Raw genomic sequence first — 24,380 nt, 5'->3', positions numbered from 1 at the left:
ATGACGCCCGGTGAGTCGATTTTAAATCGATTAAGATGGGACGGTAAATCAAATTCCTTGAATGTTAATTTCTTAATGTTTTATCTAGGTTTGAATGAATGTAATTGATAATTATGTAGATAGCTAGGGCCTGCGCCTGACACTTAACTAAAAGGGAAAATAAGCCCATAGGCAATTGAGAAAAATCGCGCAAGGCATGAAAATAATTAAGTATATATTTTTTCTTGCAATATGCCTGCATGCTTTCATGCTACAGATTAATTTCTGCGTTTTATTTTCCAAGTCAAGTCAGCATCAGTAACATGCACTTACCGTCTGGACAAATCGTGATTTCTGAAGTGAATCCATCATATGAATCTGGAAAAATAAAACAGAAAAAAGGAGCTGAATGTTCTGATCATCCGATATTATCCTTCTCCACCATGTAAAGGTTACATTTTTCAAGTAATTCTTGACAGATCAACATGTGCGCAGTCAAACTTTTGCTTAAAATATTTAAATTTTTAGATGAAGACTCTCGATTCTACGAGCAACATAAAATGAGTCAAACAGACAAAGCGTATAACCAGGAAACATCATTAGTGGTCAAAGTATTTTTTTCGTTCTATCCTACTTATCTTTGCCAGACATATTGTCAGGAATATAGTATATTAATCCCCCTTTTTTTGGTTTGTCTGTAGTTTTAGGGGTGTATATGGTTATTTCTTTTCCTTGTAACTTCCATTATCAACTAGCCCCACTGGATTTTAAAGCCGTTAAAACATTCAGGTTTCTACTTTAGAATTAAGATATAAAGTTATATTTAAATGTAGTTGTTGTTTTTCTAACCTCATGATCATTAACGATAAACATACACAATAATCATCTACGTAGATAATAATGAAGAATTGATCCAATTATATCTAATAAAATGAACACTCTGTTCTCGTGATAATGATCAGGATTGTCCTAAAAAATCGTTAATTTTTCTATTCCGGTCCGAATTTTCAAAGAAACTCTTTCTTATTTCAACCTCTCAAGTTTGTGCAGAGGGAACAGATGTACCAATAAAAATGATCCATTGCCATTCTCAATCATTTGGACTACAATAATCATTTAGAATTTCATTAGTTGGTCTGAACTTTTACCAGACTCCGAAAAAGTATCAGGATCAGCAAATGTCGGTTTTTGTAATGAGGGGAGAAAATTGGGTAAGAATATTGGGTAAATGTGCTCCATGAGGGTAATTATGTGTCAAACCATCATTGGGCATTTCTTTTATTTATCCAGTGTGATGAAAATTTTGCCCATTCTAAAGTAATTATTGCTTATTTTTTAACCTTACTGGGCAATAATGCTTCCCGCATTGTGTAATCTGCCCCAAATTGGTTGGACACATAATTACCCTCGTGGTGGTAATGTTACACAACATTTGGTTTACAGTATACGACCCATTCAAACATTGACTTAAGCATATAATTGTGATTACAACTCACCATCGTAATAATGCATTTATGTTTGTTAAAAGAAGAAGAAGAAAAAGATGAAGAAGAAGATGAAGAAGAAGAAGAAGAAGAAGAAGAAGGAGAAGAAGAAGAAGAAGAAGAAAAGAAAGGAGGAAGGAAGAAGAAAAGTTATGGACACAGCCGATCCTTGACCTGTCAATTATTGTCAATCATTCCAGACATAATAAAGCAATATCCTTCACGGGCATGCCGGATTTTCAGATCTAATAGACATAACATTACACAAGTGAAACCATTTATCATGTTTATGACGGGCCAACTATGCAACTATATATCTATATGGAGCTATGATCTATCTGAGATTTGCCCAATACATGCATAGTTTTAACCAATCAGAACACAGGAAACTATTATATAGGCCTACATCTATCCGTCTGACCCAAGCCAAGCTTGTTAGTCGCATGGTTGTATAGTAAGCGGGCCAAACTGCCATTTTCCTTCCAAATACACTGTACATCCATGCAAGACCAGCCAATTATATTTATAGCCAATCAGATCACAAGAAACTATACATCTAACCATCCCTTATTACATGAAATCATAAATGTTTCATTATGTCATACATTGTGTAAATGATGTGCATCCGTTATGATGAAATAAGTTGAGGCAATGAATAACTAATGAACTTAATCAGTTGTCAATCCAATTGTTTTAGTTCTTGGTAGAAATATTTTGAATAAACCTAATGTCATACAATAAAATACAAAAGAACAAATCAATATTCATAAAGAAGTGCCAAGAACTTTTTCACCGGAATAATGCAAATCTGTAAAATTCAATAACTTTGTTATTTGTTATCCGATTTTGATCAAATTTTCAGCATTTTGCTTTGTTAATTTTACCAAGGTCCATGATTTTACTCCATTTCTTGAGATATAAATATATCCAGCCTGGACCACCCATTTAATGTAAAGAAAAATATTCGACATAGCCTTCTACATGTCTAATATTACACAGCGCGCCATCTACTCCTGCAAGCATGGTATACACTCGTCTTTTTTTGTGATGAATATAAGGTATAACGACAATGAAATAGATAGGACAATAATAAAGAAAGGTTTCCCGTTCCACTAACTCATTATTATTAACAATTGATGGAATTTTCTGAAATCGTGGCATTTAGAAGTTCCTGACAGAACAATGGATTTCCCATCGTAATACGTTCAGTCATAGAGCTGTAATAGCTCTATGGTTTAGTCTATTAGGACCCTAGGAACGATTTTTAAATAGGAATTGAATTGAATTATTCAAACGAATTGAATTGAATTGAATTTATTCAAACCAGTCAAAAAAAGTACAAAGTACAAAAAAGTACAAAAGTACAAACAAAATAAAATGGTTACATTACAAAGAACTGATGAAAATGACAGGTTTGGGACCCCAAAGAAGCACAGCTTGTAATCAGGGGCCCCTGCATATGATATTTTACTTAAAACATAGAACTATGAGAAAAAAAATGATAAAAATTACAAGGTATTTAAAGATCACAACAGGAACATAACCCACACGCAAGCATTCGCACACTCACACAGACAAACACACACATTCACACTCCAAACATGTCACCCCCAGGTGCAACTAACAACTATAGTCTTAAATTTATCAAGTAGATATTTATGACATAATTTCCTTAACCGAGACAGGGTCAGGCGCGTACGCAAGGGGGGGTTAGGGGGTTCAATACCCCTTTTTTTTTTTTTTTTTTTTGCTTGTCTCCCCAGAGGTCGGTCTGGTCAAGGAGTTATCGGGCAAGCGCCTGATAACTCCTTGGTCTGGTTACGGACAGTTCCCCTACCCAATAATGTATATGACAGCAATAATGAACAGAATCTCATGTTTCCGACGAAAAACACAGAAAAATTTCCGCTCGCTTCGCTCGCTCCATTTTATTATATCTTTTATTTCCGCATGTCGCCGACATGATCACGGTATCGCCATTAACAAGGCCATACATGATTATCATGATGTATACTTATGAATACAAGTGAACCAAGACAAAGACATACGTTTTCTTACAAAATATGTTTTACCAATATGAAAACCAAAATGACGGAAAACGCTAAAATGTCGGTTAGCTCGCTCCGCTCGCTCGTAATAATTTATGAAATTCCATAAGTATCTAGTCTCCTGTTCAAGGCCGTATTATGAGTGTTACGAATAGAAGGACATGTAGCATCGACTAATACTTGATTTACTAACAAACTACTGACAAGAAATGTATGTTTTGACGGGAAAACGCGAAAATTTCGGCTCGCTCACTCCGCTCGCTCGTAATCATTTATGAAATTTCTTAAGTTTCTAGTCTCTTGATCAAGGCCATATCATGAGACTTACGAGCAGAAGGACATGTATCATCAACTAATATGTAATCATTACCAACAAGCTATTGAGAAGAATTGTATGTTTTGACGGAAAAACGCAAACATTTCGGCTCGCTCGTAATTATTCATGACATTTCTCAAGTTTCTAGTGTTCTGATCAAGGCCATATCATGAGTGCTACGATCCGAAGGACATGTAGCATCGACTATGATACCAACAAACTATTGACAAAAAGGTTATGTTTTCAACGCAAAAACGAGAACATTTCTGCTCGCTCGCGGGTCATGACCGCACTGTTACATACCCCATCCCCACTTAAATGTTATTGTCTTATTTGCAGCGCTGAAAAAAAAAAGAAAAAAAAAATAATCACCTCCCCCCGCTCATCACTTTTTAGAGACTGACTGGGCGGGAGATTAAAAAAAAAATCAGCTCGAAACTCCCCCCCCCCTTTTCAAAAATCCTGCGTACGCGCCTGGACAGGGTACTGCTATTTCTTATATCAGCAGGACACATATTCCATTCTTTAACACAATTTGTTCTGAATGATTTCAACGTAGCATTAATTCTAGCAAAGGGTTGGTGAATAAGGAGGTGCAAGATCTAAAGTACAATCATATCCGGGAATCATATCAAGGCTTTGGTTTCTGAAGTAATGTGCACGATATAAGCCTACATCCCCCCGGGGGGGAGGGGGGCACTTACATTGACGAGTGGATACATGCGCGACCAAAAAAAAAACACGTAAAAAGGATGTCCTTTTCACGATAGGGCACGTTACGTACGTAACGTGATAAGGGTGTCAAAAGCACAAAAATAATGAAAAAAGGGTATCTATTTCTCTAGGAAAATTACGTGTTTAGGGTCGAATTTGCGGGGATGATAAAACAAAATCAAAATGTTTTATAAAGGATGTCCTTTTTGCCCCAACACTTCGTGTTTAGAGTCCGATTTGCGCGAGGTGTAGAGGGTGGGGTCGTACTAAATCAAATAAGGTAAAGCCGACGACCGAAGGACCCGTAACAATAAAACATTCCTGTACTTGTTTAGGGGTTCATTTCAGGGAATATTTGCCAATACTTGTTAAGGGTAGGGTTTCACACGCCAATACTTGTCAAGGGGTGCATTTTCAGAATATGGAAATTACGTGTTTAGGGTGCTTTTCGAGACCCAATGGTCGCGCATGGTATCCACTCGTGAATGGAAGTGCCCCCCCCCCCCCGGGCTACATCCATAACACATACAGGGGCCGCGGAACCTGGGGGGGGGGGGTTCAGGTGATTGTCGTCAGAAAAAAATTGTCAAGCAAGGTTACTGCTCCCGAATCTTCGTCACTTTGGAGCAATAACCCCGGGCAAATGTACGCATGCAGCAGGCGCGCCGGAACACTTTCAGATTTGGGGGGGGGGCAAAATCCCGAAGGGGGCACAATATTTTTGACAGCGTGAGATACCGAAGCGATCGAGCGGGAGAGGCTGTGGGACCCCCCCCCCCCCACGGTAAGGACTTTGTGTAAAAATGGAGTATAAAAGTTGCGTTTCTAAGAGCATTCAAAAATGAATTTCTTGAGAATTAAACAGTATTGGAGTTCCTTTTGCTCCTTCTGTTTCCCCCTCTTCTGACCCAGACTGGTGTTTCTTCATGATCAGGGTCGCAGTTCCAGCAAATTACGAGCCTTATTGCAAACGAAATTGTTTCAAACCAATGTAATATAGGCCTTTGACCGTACGCAGCCGGGGACCGCCGATCGAGAGGGCAAAATTCACCAAAATTGTGCACGAAATCCTTCAATTTTATTCTAGAAAATGTAAAAAGCTCCCCCATCACAAGCCCCTCGCTCTTAAGTTTCTTCGAAAATTTAGGTCTTGCAGCCCCACCCACTCCCGGATTGTTTTTTTTTTTGCAAACGTCCATGAATAACAAAAGCTGGGATGAACCAGAGCTAGCTGCCATCTCGATCTGATTATTAACAGGTAATAGGAAGAAGTTTTGGAATCTAAAATACATAAGTGCTATATCATATGAGCTGAAATAGTATCAGACAAAACGCTTTTCAATCATGCCAATGAAAAGGAATAGAGGAAAATACGGGGCTGTGAAAATATCTTAAGATTTTTTTTCATAGTTGAGCAGTACTGTAACGCTTATTTTTTTTCTTTTATATTCTTTATTTACATTTTTATTCATATCTCGGATAATATGAGTCCGGTTAAGAAGACACTTTCACAGATGATTTTATTTTTTTCATGTCTAAACATTATCTCTAAGTTGCTTTCGAGTGGGATTCACCATTTTCACAATATGAATTATAATCCTCTACACATGATTATTCTGTGTATAATTTTCTGATAACATGTCTATATTGAGTTGAAATGACCTTGGTATGTTCTTTAGGGCACTGTCTTGTTATCAATTTATATTTAGTTGAAAATGAAATAATTGAAACAAGTTTCTCGAGATGTTATGGTTTCTGGGCTTGACAGCTATGACATAGATCTCGGGGGGGGGGGGGCACTTCCATTCACGAGTGGATACCTTGCGCGACCATGGGGTCTCGAAAAGCACCCTTAACACGTAATTTCCATATTCTGAAAATGCACCCCTTAACAAGTATTGGCATGTGAAACCCTCCTCTTAACAAGTATTGGAAACAAAACGATACTCTTAGTAAATATTCCCTGAAATGAACCCCTAAACAAGTACAGGAATGTTTTATTGTTACGGGTCCTTCGGTCGTCTGCTTTACCTTATTTGGTTTAGTACGACCCCCACCTTCTAAACCTTGCGCAAATCGGACTCTAAACACGAAGTGTTGGGGCAAAAAGACATCCTTTATAAAACATTTTAATTTTGTTTTATCATCCCCCCAAATTCGACCCAAAACACGTAATTTTCCTAGCGAAATAGATACCCTTTTTTCATTATTTTTGTGTTTTTGACACCCTTATCACGTTACGTACGTAACGTGCCATATCGTGAAAAAGACATCCTTTCTACGTGTTTTTTTGTGGTCGCGCATGGTATCCACTCGTCAATGAAGTGCCCCCCCACAGAAAATTCGTTGGCCCTCCCCCGGGACATAGATTCCATTATGTTGCTCGAGTAACTAGTGTTCACGCGCGTTAGTGATATCGGGTCCGGTCTGAGCGTTTCTGGGCGACCGCGCGTTTGTTAGACGACACAGCCAGCATCATAGAGTTATAAACCTAATCATTGGTGGACCACTATCAATTTGCCATTCACTTCTTGTCTGAAATGTATTCATTAAAAGGTTGAACGTTATCACACTGTAATAAGATGGAAAAGGGGCTTATCAAAGGTATGTTTCACAGAGGAACACTGTTCGTCAAAAGACGCGAGGCTTATTATGATAATGTATTTGCCCCGTCAGGGGCAAATTTTTTCATTTTTTACAATGGAAATGACAATTATCAGGCAGAAAAGGGCCTTCGTTTACTTTTGTCCTTAAATAATTTATCATTTTTCTACTTTCAGGGGGGCACATTGGGGGGGCAAAATCTCGTTTTGCCCCCCAAAAATTTTATTTGGGGGGGCAAGTGCCCCCCCTGCCCCCCCGCTTCCGGCGCCCTTGGCATGCAGCACCCCCTGAAAATCTTGATGATGCTTCAGCATGCACACAGTACTACTCTTCCCGGAGGCGTGTTAGTTCATTATTATCAGCACTTGGTCAAATGTGCAGGTAATATCGAATTACTATTGAAATCCATTGAATTATTATTTTTTCTTTATTCAAAATGAAATCAGATCAAAAGAAATTCAATCTACTAAAATAAGGTAATGAGGTTTTCTGATGGATTGATATATTACTTATGACAACACTCCAGCATGTCTAGTATCCTTGACCTGATATACGTTATAAGAGTAACTTTTGGAATGTCATTTTCAAAACAATTTATTGAGAGCTGCGATACACTAGTCCTACAAAGAAACATGATCGAGATTCCAAGGTAAATCATTTTATTTTTTGTTGTCTTTCATTTCATATTTTCCACAGGAGAAATATAAAAGCAAGATTTTCTTTCGCTTTATTGATATTTTTATGACAATTAACAAGCAGGCCCTAAGGTTTCTGATGCAGGATACATGAAATATGTCTACTTGTATAGCACACGTGGTTGGTGAACATTAATTTAGACTTTAGACTTTACATGCTTTTGGTAACTTCGAGAACTATATAGTGAACACAGTAACATCGGTCAACAAGCCATTTTCTATATTACGTAATAAATTATTCTGTCAACATGAAACAAGCTACAGAGGTGCATTCTACGTGAAGTAAAAGAAAGTGAGAGAATGGCAGAGGATTCAAAGAGTGTAGCCTTGGTGTAGCCTATATAAAATAAAGTAAAGTATAACACGTACCCCTGCACAGTTCAAAGAAAGAATTTCTTTAAATGGTCGCGGCTGCAAAGCGTGGAAACATATGAGCACTATATATTCAGGCCCATCGGGGGGGGGGGGGTGCTGGCGCACCCTTGAAATGTGAAAATATAATGATGCACCCTGTAGATATGCCTTTAATTGCACGCCCCGTAAATTGAGCGATGACCCTTTTTGCCATTTTTTTTTGGTGGGGGGAGGGGGTGAATTGTCCTTTATTTTGCTGATAACCGGTGTGTGTGCTTTGCCTGTCAAATTTTTCGGAACAATTTCCACCCCTTATAAAGTCCGATTCTGGATCCGCGCCTATATAACCTTCGGTCAATCGCTTTCTAAATGTATCATAACGGATCCCCTACAAATTATAGGTAAACTCTACTTTGAAGAATGATCTGAAATAAGACCTAAAAGAAAAACGAGTGTGAAGGTAAATTGTATATCAAAATGAGAGTTAAGTCTTTCAAGGGGCAACTAGATAATTAGCTTTTACCTGCGTGGTGAAGGATTTAAGTTTATAGTTAATCCCGCAGCTAATATAATTATTTTGAATAGCATAAATGTCTCTACATATACTTTCACTCTCTCATTATCTTTCTCTGTATTCCAATTTGTTCGCATATCGATACGACCCCCCCCCCCTGCGCTTTTCCAAAGGAAAGGAATCGAGAACTTGATGACCCATAATTATTTCACTCAGTATTATGGTGTGGTACCAGATAGAAAAATAACCGGGAAACATGATTAACTCACCGGCGACACTCGTATCATCTGCTGCACTGCTCTCGTATGGATACTTGTTGCCACCTTCAAGGTCACAGTAGGAATAACAGAAACAATAGAATGGTAATGACTTCATCAAGAAGAGAAACAGTATGACGCGAAAGGTAGCCATCGTCATTCAATCATACTTATGCGTTGAAGAGGCTCATCGTTGCTATATACAGCGAGCTCTTATAACACTGCTTTGCGAGCGGTGACCGTGAGCTGTGCGTTTTTAACTCATTCTAGACTCTAGGTCAAATGCCCTAAGTATGATGCTGACTCTGCCGATAACAAAAAGTAAAACGATAATAGTAATAAAATTGTAAACAAATAAGTTATAGGAACACTTGTGACATGAAAACACAATAATTATAGAGTGACTAAACAACACCATAATGATGTCGGATGATGTCGATCGCGACAGCAACATCGATGATTTTTACCAGGAAAGTGTGTATATATAGGCACTGGGCTCGATATTGGTTTAGAAGGAAAAGGTTACGCAAACAGACCGAAAGGAACGAAAATCAAGACGATATATTAGGGAAACCAGCAAACTAATACTCAAATTTGACACGTAAACACTACCATGCCGGTCAAGAGTCCAAATTATCATGCCTGTGTCAAATACTAAAGGTCAAGTTCGGCCATCCCAGAAAAAATGTTGATTTAAATAAATATTGAAAAATCAAAGAAGCATAACGGTTAAAGTTTCCTCAAAATCGGATGTAAAATAAGAAAGTTATGACATTTTAGAATTTCGCTTATTTTTCACAGAACAGTGATACGTGCAACTCAGTGACATGCAAATGAGACTGACCACGATGTCCCTCACTCACTTTGGTTTTTTTATAGTGAATTCTACAATATTTTGGCAGATTTGAAAATAAGGACCAACTCGACTGAACCATCATTAAATAATGCTAATTCCATGTGTTCAGGGAGGAATAAATCGTCGTCTCACTTGACAATGAGAATTAAAATTAGAATATTTCATATCTTATATAATAAAATACAAAAGAAAATTAGAATATTTCATATCTTATATAATAAAATACAAAAGAAATAGTGAGTGGATGATGTCATCAGTTTCCTCATTTGCATACCGACCAACCGACCAGGATAACTGTTTTGTGAAATAAAGCAAAATGTTGAAATGTCATAACTTTCTTATTTTACATCCGAGTTTGATAAAATTTTCAGTGTTATGCTTGTTGGATTTTTCTCTTTTCATGCCAATCAACTTTTTGTTGGGGTGGACTTGTCCTTTAATTTGGAAGAAACAGTCACAATATCCAGTGAATCCGCTGAGTGAATCTCTACTCTCTAACTTTAAACTCTGTATTATGCACTAAGTGAAAGCCAAGGGTTTGTAGGTGTAGACTAAACATATATAGGGTTTATTTCTATTATTGAATTGAATTGAATTTATTTTCATACTTCAAAAATTATATAACAAAATACAATTATAATAAATGTGATTACATATAGAATATGCAGAATATTATGACAATGGCAGTAAAAGTGAAATATGATGGAACCTGCATAAAAAAAGCAGAACTCGTAATGTCTGCAGGTTCCTTAAAATAATCATTAAATTAGCTATAAAGGAGACCGGACATTTACGAAAAATTCAGACTACAAATGAAAAGCCAAAGATAAACGTATAATAAAGAATGAGAGGGAAAGTGGACAAATAATGAAAGAGAGGGGGGCAGGGGGATGAGAGAAGAATGAGAAAATTCAAAACTAACTTGGTATAACTATAAAAAAGGTACAAGGTACATACATTATATTTGTTCAGCCAGTACGTCTAACAGGGTCTTAACCGAGTCCATAGCTGGACAAAGGAAAGGATTTTAATGTACATTTAACAGCTAGTTATTTCGTTTGGAAGATGATTCCAAAACCAGGGTCCTTCAAATACAATTGTCCTTTGAGCAAATAACGTGCGAGTAGGTGGGAGGTGGAATGAGACCCTTCAGCGGGTAGGATAAGAATGGATGAGGTTCTTTCTTTGAAACAAGGATGAAAACATTTCCGGTAGATCATCTTTTGAGAGTCGAAACATAGCCCCCCAAAATGTACCCGAACGAAATTTGTATAGGTCATGAATTTTCAGGATTTTTTTTTAAATTAGAAATAATGGATTATGTGTTTGCATAAAATTCTGATTGGTTGATTGTTATGATAAATTGTAATTGTAGTGGTTAATCTTCATTATGCATGACTCATTGTCGCCCAAGGTCATTGCCATACATGCCAGTGATATAGATTTCACCATAGTAGGTCCATAATTTCACTAAATTACCAGCATTTCTCATTTACTGGGTCACTAGTGACAAACATGAAAAATAACAAACGGGGATAGCAAGTTTCAGGCACCAGCTCGCTGTCGATGTCTACTCAGCATAGTATACTTTTTGCAATCTGCGGGCAACCGCCTCTTTTCTCGCTTTTCTAAATTTTCTCATGCCTTTTTATCTTATCATCATGACAATTAATTTTGGTGGCTATTTCATAAAGTTTATGCCATTGGGGGATGTAAATTTAATTTGATGTACATTTGTCAGGAAAATTATTCATGAATTCATCATCATCATCATCTTATCAGCAATGTTCAGCCCACTGCAAGGCGAAGGTCTCTTCAAGTTGAATTCATGAATTATCGAATGTTTAATTGGTATTTTGGGGTTGTGTATATTGTGCATTTATACGTTCTGAGATAAGAAGGGCACTTTGACAGTTATCAAATCATCAAGGCAGTCAAATTTCTCTGTTTATGGCAGTGCCCAACAATTAGCTGACACCTAAACAAAATATTTTCTTTAATCTCCTTAGATATAAAATGAATGTATTAGATTATGTATTCAAATGGCTTTCATTAAAAAATTGATCTCATTGTCCCGATCTGAATATTGGCAAAATAGAAAATTTCATAATCATGACAAACGAACTGATCAATGTCAAATAGTCAGAAAGTGACATCATGTATAAGAGTGTAACTTTTGGATAATAATGTAATATAATTATTATTATAGAACAATAATAATTATCATACTGACGATTATCCTCTACGTACAGTCACATAATCGTTGTATAAAATCTGAATTTACTGAAATTCTTTGAACGGATAACCAAAGCTTAAAAAAAAATTCTTTTGAAATAATTTGTTGTGAGTAGCTTTAACTTTCATGGTAATACGATCTTCAACTTTCAGGCCAACATGAACTTCATTATCTGAAGCGTCTAGGATCTTACTTCGCATCAATTCGAAATGTAGCTGTGGATCCGAATGAGGGCCTACTTGAAATATTCAAGCTCAACGCTGATAAATGGAGTTCTGAAAATAAGGCAAGGTGCGAATCTAATTGGTGGGTCGGGCAGCTCTCTGAATTTTTCGATGAAAGTCCTTTGGCGAAATGCAAGTACAACATGATCAGCGCTGTACATTCGATGTACCATACAGGTGACCTTGAGAAGACCTTCATCCGACTAATGTCGATGCTAAAAGAGAATGGAATCCTGCTAATTGTCTTGTCAGGTAGGTTTCTTTTTTATTTCATTTATTTGTTTTTTGCAACATTTTCATAATCAAAATCTCGACAAGAAAATACATATTTAGAATTTGATAAAGATAATAACAGAAATGTTTGTATCATCAAATACATCAAAAATAAACAATTTAAGCGGTAATTTCTGTTATACAATGAATAAGATGGTTGTAAGGGTCGTTACAAAAGCAAAGCTTGAAAGCGTGACAGCCCTGGAAAATATTTAAAATAACTATCTACACATAGCGTTTAGCCCGCCGGTTTAGCCTACCTCAAGCTCTGTTACAACCGATAATGTCACACCAACACATAATGTTGCAGATTGCGACATTATGCCAAGAGTGTCCAATGCATAGTGGCTTTTTAACGCATAATGTCACATGTCGCAACGCATAATGTAACAGCGGAATTTTCTTCAGGACTCGAGCTACAGATAAGATATAAAATATGCTTTCACTAAGTATTTTTAGACACGAGAAAGAGAATTAAGTGATTTTGAAATCAGGATTACTCTTTGTATGGATATTTATTGGTTTATTGCCATTTCGTCTACTGCCTTTTCCCCCACTATCGCATGGTCTAATCAGGTTGTTGCATATCCCTGGTCTAATACACTGTAAAAATGATGTGCTAATCTAGCACCTAGAGTGCTTGTATAGTGACTGCACTACGAGTGCTGATTTTCTAGTTCAAATTTGAACTAGAATATCAGCACTCGTATAGTGCAGTCACTATACAAGCACTGTAGGTGCTAAATTAGCACATCATTTTTTACAGTGTACCATTTCATTTACCATTAGTTAGTCAACTATCAACATATAGTCCAATTACCGTTTCGTATAATTACATTCTCGCCTAATAGCCAGTTGGTCTAATAGCCATTTCCAAATTATCATTTAGTCTAATTGTATTTTTCAATTGGTCCAATATCCACTTTGTTCAATGTCATTACCTTTTGGCCTAATAGCCAATTGGTCTAATAACCACTCGGTCTACTTTCATTTCGTCTATGTTCCATTTGGTCAAACTTCAGTTGTTTCACTATCACTTTGTCTAAACCCATTTCGGCTAACAATCATTTGGTATCGTTGCCATGGTCCCATTACCATATCACCATCTCACCCAGTCATCATTTCGTCCAGTAGGCATATTCATTTCAATAACGGTATGCTGGCACTAGACCCCTACGATGACTCTATGTATGATCTGATTTGAATTATGATTTTTGTTTATGTCTCTATATCACAAGTTGATTCGACAAAACTCATAATATTGTCTTTTTATTTTCGTTACTCATTTTTTCGTCATCTCATTTTTCTAAAAAAAAATCTGCTTTAAGTTTGTTCCGATAAGTAACAAGAAAGGGAAAAGTGATTTCTTTTTAGTCCAGATTAAAGGCCTGGTCACACCGCCCAAGCGTTGTTGGAGCGGTCGTGGAGCGGAGAGAAAAAATCATCACCGCTCGCTACCGTCCACCATTTTCGATTTAGATTGTTTTTATTTTGTTTTCGATTCTTGTTTTCGATTTTTCCCCAATTTTGTGAGCGAAATTCGACCCTCTCTCCCTAGTCTACAAATGTAGACCCACATCTGCAGTGTGTGTACCTCAGCTGATTCAACGAGTCTGCATAGCAGACTAGGACCCCTGTTACATCTGAGAGATTCCCTACCTCGGGCCGGCCCGGGGCCTACCTCGGGTCGGAAAGAAATCAGATGTAAACATCCCAAACCTACCTCGGGCCACCTTTTAGCGAACCTACCCGAGACCACATCCAGAGGTAGTCTCGGGTAGGTATCGGGCCGGCCCCGGTCCACCGATTTGTAGATGTAAACGCACACAAGCTTTCGAACCTATCTCGGTCCGTTCGCCAGCTGTCAAATTACGTCATAGCGCGCGCTATCCCTCCCCAACCCCGTCGTTCTTCGAATGTTTTTGCGGCATGCGACACGTGAATTGTGAATGATAGTCTTTGATTTGAGTGAAAAGAAGCATTTTAAACGTATCCTTTTCAAGTCGACCATATCTTCAACGACTGCTGGGATCATCAGCATTCTTTCCGAATCTCGGGTAACTTCAATTAGCGCGCGCGAATTATTCGGAGCCTAGATCGAGAGCGCCTTTTAAAGGTGTCAGCAATCGGATGCCGCTCGAAACAGTACAGATAGGGCGATAGGGGAGGGAATGACCACTGAGATGTAAACAGACCACATTTCGGACTCGGTCCGTTCGCGAAGCTAATCCACCAATAATCCAGTCAAGGTTGTAAGTGGACTCGGTCGGGTCTCGGGTAGGAAACTTTCAGATGTAACAGGGGTCTAGGTCTACTGAGGCTGCAGAAGTGGGTCTACAACTTCTTTGAGCCACATCCACGAAACGTGGATGTGAGGCGGAGCTTGCTGAAACCCTCCGTTGCCAGTAGATACCATGATTGACAGCAGATTTGTGGAAGTAGGGGCAAGAGAGGGATTAGGATCCAGCTGTTATGACCATTTCTTATCTTGTGGAATGTATACAAGTAGGGCCATTCTCTTTCACATTCTGGGCTTGCTACATGTATACTAATTACTATATAGGTCCATGGTTATACCATGGACCTGGTAGGTCCATGGTTATACATAACATACATGGGTAGATACATATGTGTTATACTTTGAAATATCAAGGAGCTTCTAAGCTCCTTGGAAATATCAAGGAGTGAGATGATATCTCCTTGGAAATATCTGCTATAACGGTTGCAGAGAGGAACGTGTATACAGAATATGAATATGTAGAAGATCACCACCGTCATGTAATTGGGCCTAATAAGTGACATAAAAATAAACATTGCCCTTTCTTTCTTTCTTTTCCTTTCTTTGTTCTTTTTCGTTTTCCTTTTTTCCCTTTGATTCTTCTTGATTTTTTCTTTTCCTCTTTCTTTCTTCTCTTCTGTTTATTTTCTTTTTCTTTCTTTCTTTCATTCATTCATTCACTCTTTCCTTCTAAATTTTTTCAATTTTTTTCTCTTTCTCTCTCTTTTACTCTTTCATTCTTTCCTTTCCTTCTTTCTTATTTTTATTTTCGTTTTATCTTTCACTTGCTCTCTCATTCTTCTTCCCTTCCTTAAATATCCTGTTTTTAAATGATGTATCTTTATCATTTCTACATTATAATGGAACCGATTGATTAATGTACAGAACCGTTTTCTATACTGGACCTACCAATCAAAAATGCTAGCGCAGAGCGCTAGCTCATATGCCTACTTTTTCAAAATCAAACACCTCAAAAGGGATATTTTGAAACTTTAATGTAATACACAAAGACAATATGTACAGTATTTGACAAATTACATAATGCGAACGCACAGCGAAAGCTGAAAATGTTGATATTCATACCATAAAACGGACATTTTACAAAGCACTTATGAAAAAAAATCATTTGTAAAACAAAATAATGAAAGCTCGATGTCCGAACTGAAATAAGATATGTATCTCATCGAACAGGCAATGTCAGCGCGAAGCGGGAGCGAAAATTTTACATATTTTTGTTATTTTCCCGGAGTTCCCCTGACCTTATCTTATTCTCTTGTCTTTCTTCTCTTTTTTATCTTCTTCCTCTCTTCTCCCTTCTTTTTCTTTTTTATTTCCGCCTTTTTCCTTCTTTTAGTTCTGCCAATATAAGGGGGGCGGACACTTCGGGCCCACCCTGGATCCGCCTATGAAATGATATAAATAGCATACACTACAGCCAATACAACCGGTAAGCACATATTTAACAAACAACAAAAATCTGACCTACTTTCCACAATTCAAATCCAACAAATTAATATTTGGAAACGAAATAATTATCCTTCAAACCAATGGGGCACATACATGTAAGCAGTTTGCACTAGTAAACAGGTAATTAAAAAACATCAAGGCATATACATGTAGCTCCCAGGCATAACTATATGCAACTTTCACATCTTTGGCATCGACATTGCATGTGTTGACAAAGCTAATTGTTTTCATATTCAGTTCATTCAGCAGGATTGGCTGATTTAAATCACTATGATGATTATTTTTTTCAAATCATTGCTTTAAAGGTCATATCCACCCCAGAAAAAAGTTTAATTGAATAAAAATAGAGAAAATCAAAGAATAACGCTGGAAACTACATCAAAATTGACTGTAAAATAGTATAGTAATAAAACATCTTAAAGTTTCGCTTATTTTTCACAAACCGGTGGGTGTTTAATAAAGCTGTTCGTATAAGAGCGACTTTAAGAACGATTGGTGATCCTTTCTTGTGGTAAATAGTATATATATTGGCGATGATTTATCGCGTAAGAGAGGATCATTAGTCGTTCTTAAAGGTCAAGTCCACCTCAGAAAAATGTTGATTTGAATCAACAGAGAAAAATCAGACAAGCACAATGCTAAAGATTTCATCAAAATCGGATGTAAAATAAGAAAGTTATTACAAAGTTTCGCTTATTTTTAACAAAATAGTTACATGAACGAGCCAGTGTTACATCCAAATGAGAGAGTCGATGATGTCACTCACTCACTATTTCTTTTTTTTATTGTTTGAAATATGAAATATTTTGATTTTCTCGTCATTGTCATGTGAAATGAAGTTTCATTCCTCCCTGAACACATGGAATTCCATTATTCTAACATTTTGTGCTTCAGGCAAGGAGGTCCTAATCATCAAATTCGTAAAATTTAAATATTGTATAATTCAAACAATAAAAAACAAAAGAAATAGTGAGTGAGTGACATCATCGACTCTCTCATTTGGATGTTACTGGCTCTTTCATATAACTGTTTTGTTAAGAATAAGCGAAACTTTGAAATGTCATAATTTTCTTATTTTATATCCGATTTTGATGAAATTTTTAGTGTTATGATTGTTGAATTTTTCTCTTTGTATTCAAATCAAGTTTTTGTTGGGGTGGATATGTCCTTTAAAATCGCCCTTAACTTATTAACAGCTTTATGAAAAGGCCCTTAGTTATATGGACAATTCAGTGATATGGAAATCATAGAGTCGATGATGTCACTCACTCACTATTTCTTTGTATTTGTACTGTTTGAATAATACAACATTTAAATTTTTAAGAATGTAAAAAAAGGACCCTCTTGTTTAAACTACAAAATGTTAAAACAATGTAATCCCACATGTTCAGGGGGGGATTTTTTTTTGTTCATACAAATATTTCACATTTCACATAATAAAATACAAAATGAATAGTGAGTGATGTCATCGGTCCCCTCATTTGCATACCGACAAGGATTTGCATGTAAATACAACTGTTCTTTTTAAATTAAGCAAAATTTTAAAATGTCATTACTTTCTTCTTTTAGATTGGATTTTGATGAAATTTTCAGTGTTATGCTTGTCTGATTTTCTCTTACTATTCAACATGTTCAAAGCAGCTTTTTGTTGGGGTGCATGACTTGTCCTTTAAATCACTTCCATTGGAACATCTACAAATTTGGGATTTTTTTTTTATTTATTGTTTGTGGCAGTTTTACTTTTTAAATTCAAAAGAGTAAGATTTTACCAAATTTATATCATGAGAAAAGGAATAAACCCTTTATATCTACTCATAACAATTGAAATCAAATCAATAAAATCAACTTAATCAAGTCAATCTTGCAAAACCAAAGATGTACATGTAGCCTATATGGGACCCCTACTCGACTTGTATGTATGAGTGGACTTTGTTGATAGTAAAACAGTTCTTATTTCTTTATGTCAAACTTCAGAAGTGTTTTAGAGGACAGTTTTCAAGAAAGAAAAGGACAGGAACTCTGAACTTATTAGGCTGAATCTCAACATAAATTTTGCCAGGATGGGTTATAACCTTGGATCCTACTAGAAAAAGCCTGTTCAGACATTCTGAGTGAGATTGTGCTTCATTCAGCCAGTTCACTGAAAAAGATTCAGTAAAATGTACATTTTTATTTTAAAAATGGATGAATGTTCTTGGCAAAGGGCACTAACATGACTAAATCATAGCAACTATACATTTTAGTGCCCTTCGCCAAAAGGATTTATGTTTGTACATTTTTTAGTGAATGTTTTGAATGGAGTACAATAAAAGTAAAATTCTGCAATGTCCCTGGTGACCCATTAGACCAATAGTTTATCATTTTATTCTTTTATATGTCTTATTCAAATAAATAGGCCGACACAGTAGTATAAGGGAACCCGTTTTCTTATTTTTTGCAAAACTTCTAACAACTGCCAAATACTGCAGGTATTCAAGTTGCAAGTTTGTCAAAAATTTGCAAGCAAATGCTTTGAAATAGTCCAATAGTTCCAACTATGGCTCAAAGAAGAACTTAAAGGAATTGTCCAGGCTGGAGAAATTTATATCTCACTGATTGATAGAGTAAAATTCAAAATGCTGAAAATGTGATCAAAATCGCATAACAAAGAACAAAGTTATTGAATTTTAAAGATTTCTTTTCCATCTTTCCGGTGACGTGAAACTAGGCATGTCTTCATGAATATCCATTAGTTGGGCTGATGGTGGCATATCTCCACTTGTTCTTTTTATCATAATTATATGATATTAGGTTTATTAAGAAAAGAATTTACCAAGAACTAAAAAAATTGATTTGAGAACTAATTAAGTACATTAGTTATTTATTGCCGCAACTTATTTCATCATAATGGAGACACATTATTAACACATGTATAAAAAAATGAAATAATTATGATTTCGTGTTATAAGAAAAAGGAAAGATGGGATGTGACATCATTAACCCACCAAATGAATATTCATGACGATGTAAATATAACTGTTTTTCACAAAATACTGATAAAGTTTAAAATACAATAACCTCGTTATTTGTCATCAAATTTTTGTGAAATTTTCATCATTTTACTCTATTTATCTAGACGTGAATATTTTCAGCCTGGTCCATTTCTTTAAGTTTGAATGCAGTCGGTCAAAGTTTTGCAAGCCAATGCTTTGAAACAGTTGTTCCAATTTGGCTCAAAGAACAACTTGGGGTTGAAACAAACAGAAGATAAGTGCAGTTTTCTTTAACATTATGATCTTCAATCATGGGCTTGATAATAAGATTTAAAAAATGTTTCTCTTTGGAGAATTTGAATCTCTGAGTCATGGAATTCTTCCAAATAAACTGATTCTCATTAAATGTTCAGAGTTTTAAAATGAACACCAACTTTGCAGCATTAGCTGTACCAAGACAATTCCTTTGAACCAATCAGTAGAAGCTCTCGACATTCACTTTAGACACAGCAGAAAATGTCAGCCTATTCATGGCTTTAATATTTTCTGTAAATTATATTTTGACTGGATTTGATTATGAAAAATAGTTAAGAATATTCTTAGTGGTGAAATGTATGATCTTAAAATTGATGTCAGTGTAAAGGGTTAAATTTTGGGTGTTTGCGCTTTGTTTTAAAAAAAAATCTGTTAGAAAAAATCATATTAAAATTTAAAAAATCTTATTTAAATCAAATAAATCCGATTTAAGTTTATATAAAAAAATGCCAACATTGTCATTCAGCATACTTATTGGTTTGAATTGAAAGTACCAGATTTGTCACATACATAACTGTACGTCTTTACCACTGGTATTATGGCTGGCATAAAAGCACACACAATACAAAGGTGAACGAATGTTGCTGGGCATGACAACTTAAATGATGCTGATTAAGGCTAATTAATATCAAACCGAGCTGTAAACATAACAGTAAAACAGGTTGAATACAGTAGCATGCATGGAGAAGTGAATATACATACAAGGTCCCAGGTCCAATCAACAAACTGTGGTTAGAAGTTAATTCCAAACAGGAACAAAATAATAATAAATAAATAATAACAAAATAATAAAAGCTATCCTGTTTGATTTAAAGTATGATAGTTTACAAACTTACAATCTTGAAATTTAAGATTTTCATTTTGTAAACTATCTATTATTCAAGTTCTGAACTCTATGGTGTTTTTGAGTTGGATAATATTTCGAGTTTAAGTACCATTATGATACATGTTTTAAGGAATACTGGTTTAATTTACTAACTTAAGCGTAGTTTGCTTCATACAAATCTGATAACTTTATACCATTCCATGATTCGCTCTTATTTAAAATATTGCAATACCAATGTAACCTCATATGAATTTGGACTCAATATTCAAAATTCAAAAGAAACTTAAGAATAATTACCAATTTCCATTACCTAGCACCATCCGCGCATTTATTTAAAGGACAAGTCCACCTCAAGAAAAACTTGATTTGAACAAAATGAGAAAATTTCAACAAGCATAACACTGAAAATTTCATCAAACTTGGATGTAAAATAAGAAAGTTATGGCATTTTAAATTTTCGCACAGTTATGTGCACACCTCGGTCGGTATGAAAATGAACTAATGACATCACTCACTATTTCTTTTGTATTTTATTATATGAAATACGAAATATTTTCATTTTCTTGTCATTTTCATGTGAAATGAAGTTTCATTCCTCCCTGAACACGTGGAATTCCATTATTTTAACATTTTGTGCTTCAGGCAAGGATGTCATAATCGTCAAATTCGTAAAAATTGAAATATTCTATAATTCAAACAATAAAAAACAAAAGAAATAGCGAATGAGTGACATCATTGACTCTCTCATTTGGATGTAACTGGCTCGTTCATATAACTATTTTGTTAAAAATAAGCGAAACTTTGAAATGTCATAACTTTCTTATTTTACATCCGATTTTGATCATAATTTTCAGCATTGTGCTTGTCTGATTTTTCTCCATTGATCCAAATCAACATTTTTCTGAGGTGGACTTGACCTTTAAAGGACAAGTCCACCCGAACAAAAAGGTTGATTTGAATGAAAAGAGAAAAATCCAACAAGCATAACACTGAAAATTTCATCAAAATCGGATGTAAAATAAGAAAGTCTTGACATTTCAAAGTTTCGCTTAATTTAAATTATGTGCACATCCTAGCTGGTATGCAAATGAGGAGACTATGACGTCATCCACTCACTATTTATTTTAGCGAATGAGTGACATCATTGACTCTCTCACTTGGATGTAACTGGCTCGTTCATATAACTATTTTGTTAAAAACAAGCGAAACTTTGAAATGTCATAACTTTCTTATTTTACATTCGATTTTGATGAAATTTTTTGCACTATATGCTAGTTTGATTTTTCAGTATTTATTCAAGTCAGCATTTTCCCATTTTCCTGGGGTGGTCTTGAACTTTATAAGAAACTGTCCTTATGATATTAATAAGATAGAACTCACAATATTTATGTATACGTACAAGCAGAGGTTGCTACCCATGTAGAGTTTTCAGATCTTTTTTTCAATACAGTAATCAAGTTCATAACCATAATGCCCGTTCTTCCAATAAATTTCATTTATGGTCTATCAGGTCTAGTCACGAAGCTGGGTTATGTAGGTCCCAAACAATGGAATGAGATTCCCCAAATAATAACTAATTCACAATTTTTATCTCCCTTTAGAAACAGTATACAAATTTTCTAGGAAATGATTATTAATTCTCGCAGTTGATATCGATGCATACTTGTACTGTATAGACCCCTCAACTCGTGTTCTTTGTAATGTGTTGTTGTTTTTTCCTCCCTTTTCCTGCACTAATTATTATAATGATATGACATTTTGTTTTGTATTAATGTTGTGTTTTTTACTATGTTTTGGTGATCCAGCCTCACAGGTTTCTTATTACCTTCATTGGAAGCCACGGAATTTGTTTTTATTATCTAATCGCATTATTTGATGTTTCCTTGTATTTTTATACTATTTGTGAAATAAAGATTGAATTGAATTGTTAGATATGATGAAAAGTGTTTGATAATGATAATACCATAATAGAGCTATCCACTACCATGCATACACAATATGTATTGGTTTGGGCAATGGAGCCATACATGCAGCTGCTCAGTGGAATGTCATATGTAAACACTTTCTGATGGCCTGAGCCAGGGTATTATATAATAACCCTGCTCGTGGCTCTGTGGTTAAAGTAGGGGATTATCTATACTCCTCAGGGGTCCTAAAATTTGGTTGATAGACAGATGAAGTTATCCAATGAAAGCTCTCTGAAATTTTGGGTGGGTGGGACTTATTTTGACCGTGGGAACAAGATTTCCAAAGAAGAAGCAGACTCTGAAATGGCTCGCTTCGCTCACCCTTTCAGGCTGGTTTGCTTCGCAAACCAGTAGCAGATCCCACCTCACGAGCCATTCAGAGTCTGCATAGCAGACTACTCTCTCCCTACCGCTCCACGACCGCTCCAAAAACGCTCGGGCGGTGTGACCAGGCCTTTAATGCGTAGTCCGTAATAGGGAGTTTTCGCAACCACCACGTATACGCTTTCTAAAACGCCGAGAATCTATTGTTAAACGTTCATTGTGATATGACGGGCATTTTCAATGCCTTTACTATGTTCTAAAATCCGTTACCGTGTCATGGTTGCCACTGCAAAAATTCACTACTGAGTGGTTTTGGAATGCCTTTTTATTCGAATTGAAACAAAATGGATCCCCTCCCATCCGGTCCCGGGCATCCGGTATCCCTTATTCGCCCCTGAAACCGACTTTTTATCAATATCAAAGTGACAAGGACCATTTAATGAAAGCTGTCAGCACCTGTAAGTTGCAATCTTCTGAGAGCTACCATAACAACGGTCATGCTCCCTTTACTTCTAAACTTAGGTTGTAGAATCCCAAGGAAAGTTTTCATATCTGACATTTGTCACAAGACTAGTTATTGAATTCCCTTTACTTCTAAATATATGATGTATTTGGCCGTTAATTTTTTTTAATCGGTACATCGCGCTTAACAAGAGAGGAACACTCTGTTTTTGATGACTTAGTTATTCATTAAAGAATAGCCTGTACGTTCCTATGCATGATTCTGCTTTTGTAGAAAAGAGGGGGGGGGGGGGAGAAACAATCGAAATGCAATTGCTGCCCTTCAACTTTAGAACTAGTATGTAAATTCTTGTCGCTCAATTACACCTTTTTATTTTTTTTTTCATCATGCATGTAGGAAAGAATATGATACACCAAACTCATCGTCAAAAACAACGGTTGCCTGCTAGTTATCGATATTCTGACAAACCAAAGTCTCTACAAATTTCGGAGTTGGCCAAGAAAAATGGATTTGCGATCACTTCAGTGGAGCTGGATATCAAATGGGACGTCACCGATTTATTCGATGAGAAGTCGGAGCTCGGGGACAAACTGTCTGACTTTCTGACGATGGTAGCTTACTTTCGGAAAACGGCACCACCTGAAATGAAAGAGGATTTGTTGTCTTTTTGGCGGTCTTTATGCTCAGAGGGCGAGGACGGGCGCATGCGTACACAGGCAGGAGAGAAGATTTTTATCTTTACAAAGTAGAATATAAAGGGGATAACATTGACTTAGCATGGATCTAAGAAGCTATACGAGTATATTCCTCAAATATATGATACGTTAATTTGGGGTTGAGGTTATATACGTCAAAATTCATTTATCTATGGGTGTAAAATAATATAAGGTTTGAACATTTCTTGGCATTCATATTAGTTTTATTTGGGGGATTCGTTTTTAGTTTAATATAGTTAATGACTTATTCTGTGTATGTATTAGTTAAATTGCTTATTTTGGTTTGAATAAGTTGGATATTTAATTTAGTGGAAGTAGTCGTATTTTTAATAGTAGATGGAGGAAAAAGGCGTGGAGAAGAAATTTGCGTGTTATAGAAGTATAAGAAGAAGTTAAGTAGTAACAGATGTAGTAGTAATATTATTATTTTTAGATGTAGTAGTAATAGTAGTAGTAGGTCCGTTCACTCAATAGCTAAGTAATGCCATCGATGATTAA

General features: G+C 36.0%; 2 protein-coding genes across 2 annotated transcripts in view; one reads left to right on the top strand and one right to left on the bottom strand.

The window, feature by feature from the left end:
- The window catches only part of LOC121409353, a 14,085-nt gene extending 4,834 nt beyond the window's left edge, over positions 1-9,251 (bottom strand). Inside the window, exons 1-2 of the mRNA XM_041601289.1 lie at positions 8,978-9,251; positions 313-357 (exon numbers count right to left, since the gene is read on the bottom strand). Coding sequence (XP_041457223.1) covers positions 313-357; positions 8,978-9,125 — 193 coding nt within the window. The 5' untranslated portion in view covers positions 9,126-9,251. The remainder of the gene's footprint in view (positions 1-312; positions 358-8,977) is intronic.
- Positions 7,637-24,380, top strand: LOC121407158 (histamine N-methyltransferase-like). The gene is made up of 3 exons (XM_041598101.1): positions 7,637-7,794; positions 12,210-12,533; positions 23,563-24,380. Exons 2-3 carry the CDS (start codon positions 12,425-12,427, stop codon positions 23,913-23,915), a joined length of 462 nt encoding a protein of 153 aa, XP_041454035.1. The 5' UTR covers positions 7,637-7,794; positions 12,210-12,424; the 3' UTR covers positions 23,916-24,380.

The sequence above is a fragment of the Lytechinus variegatus genome, chromosome 2 (genome assembly GCF_018143015.1).
Source record: "Lytechinus variegatus isolate NC3 chromosome 2, Lvar_3.0, whole genome shotgun sequence".
Lineage (NCBI taxonomy): Eukaryota > Metazoa > Echinodermata > Echinoidea > Temnopleuroida > Toxopneustidae > Lytechinus > Lytechinus variegatus.
The sequence above is the reverse complement of the archived record's forward strand: the minus strand, read 5'-3'. Positions and strand labels throughout refer to the sequence as shown.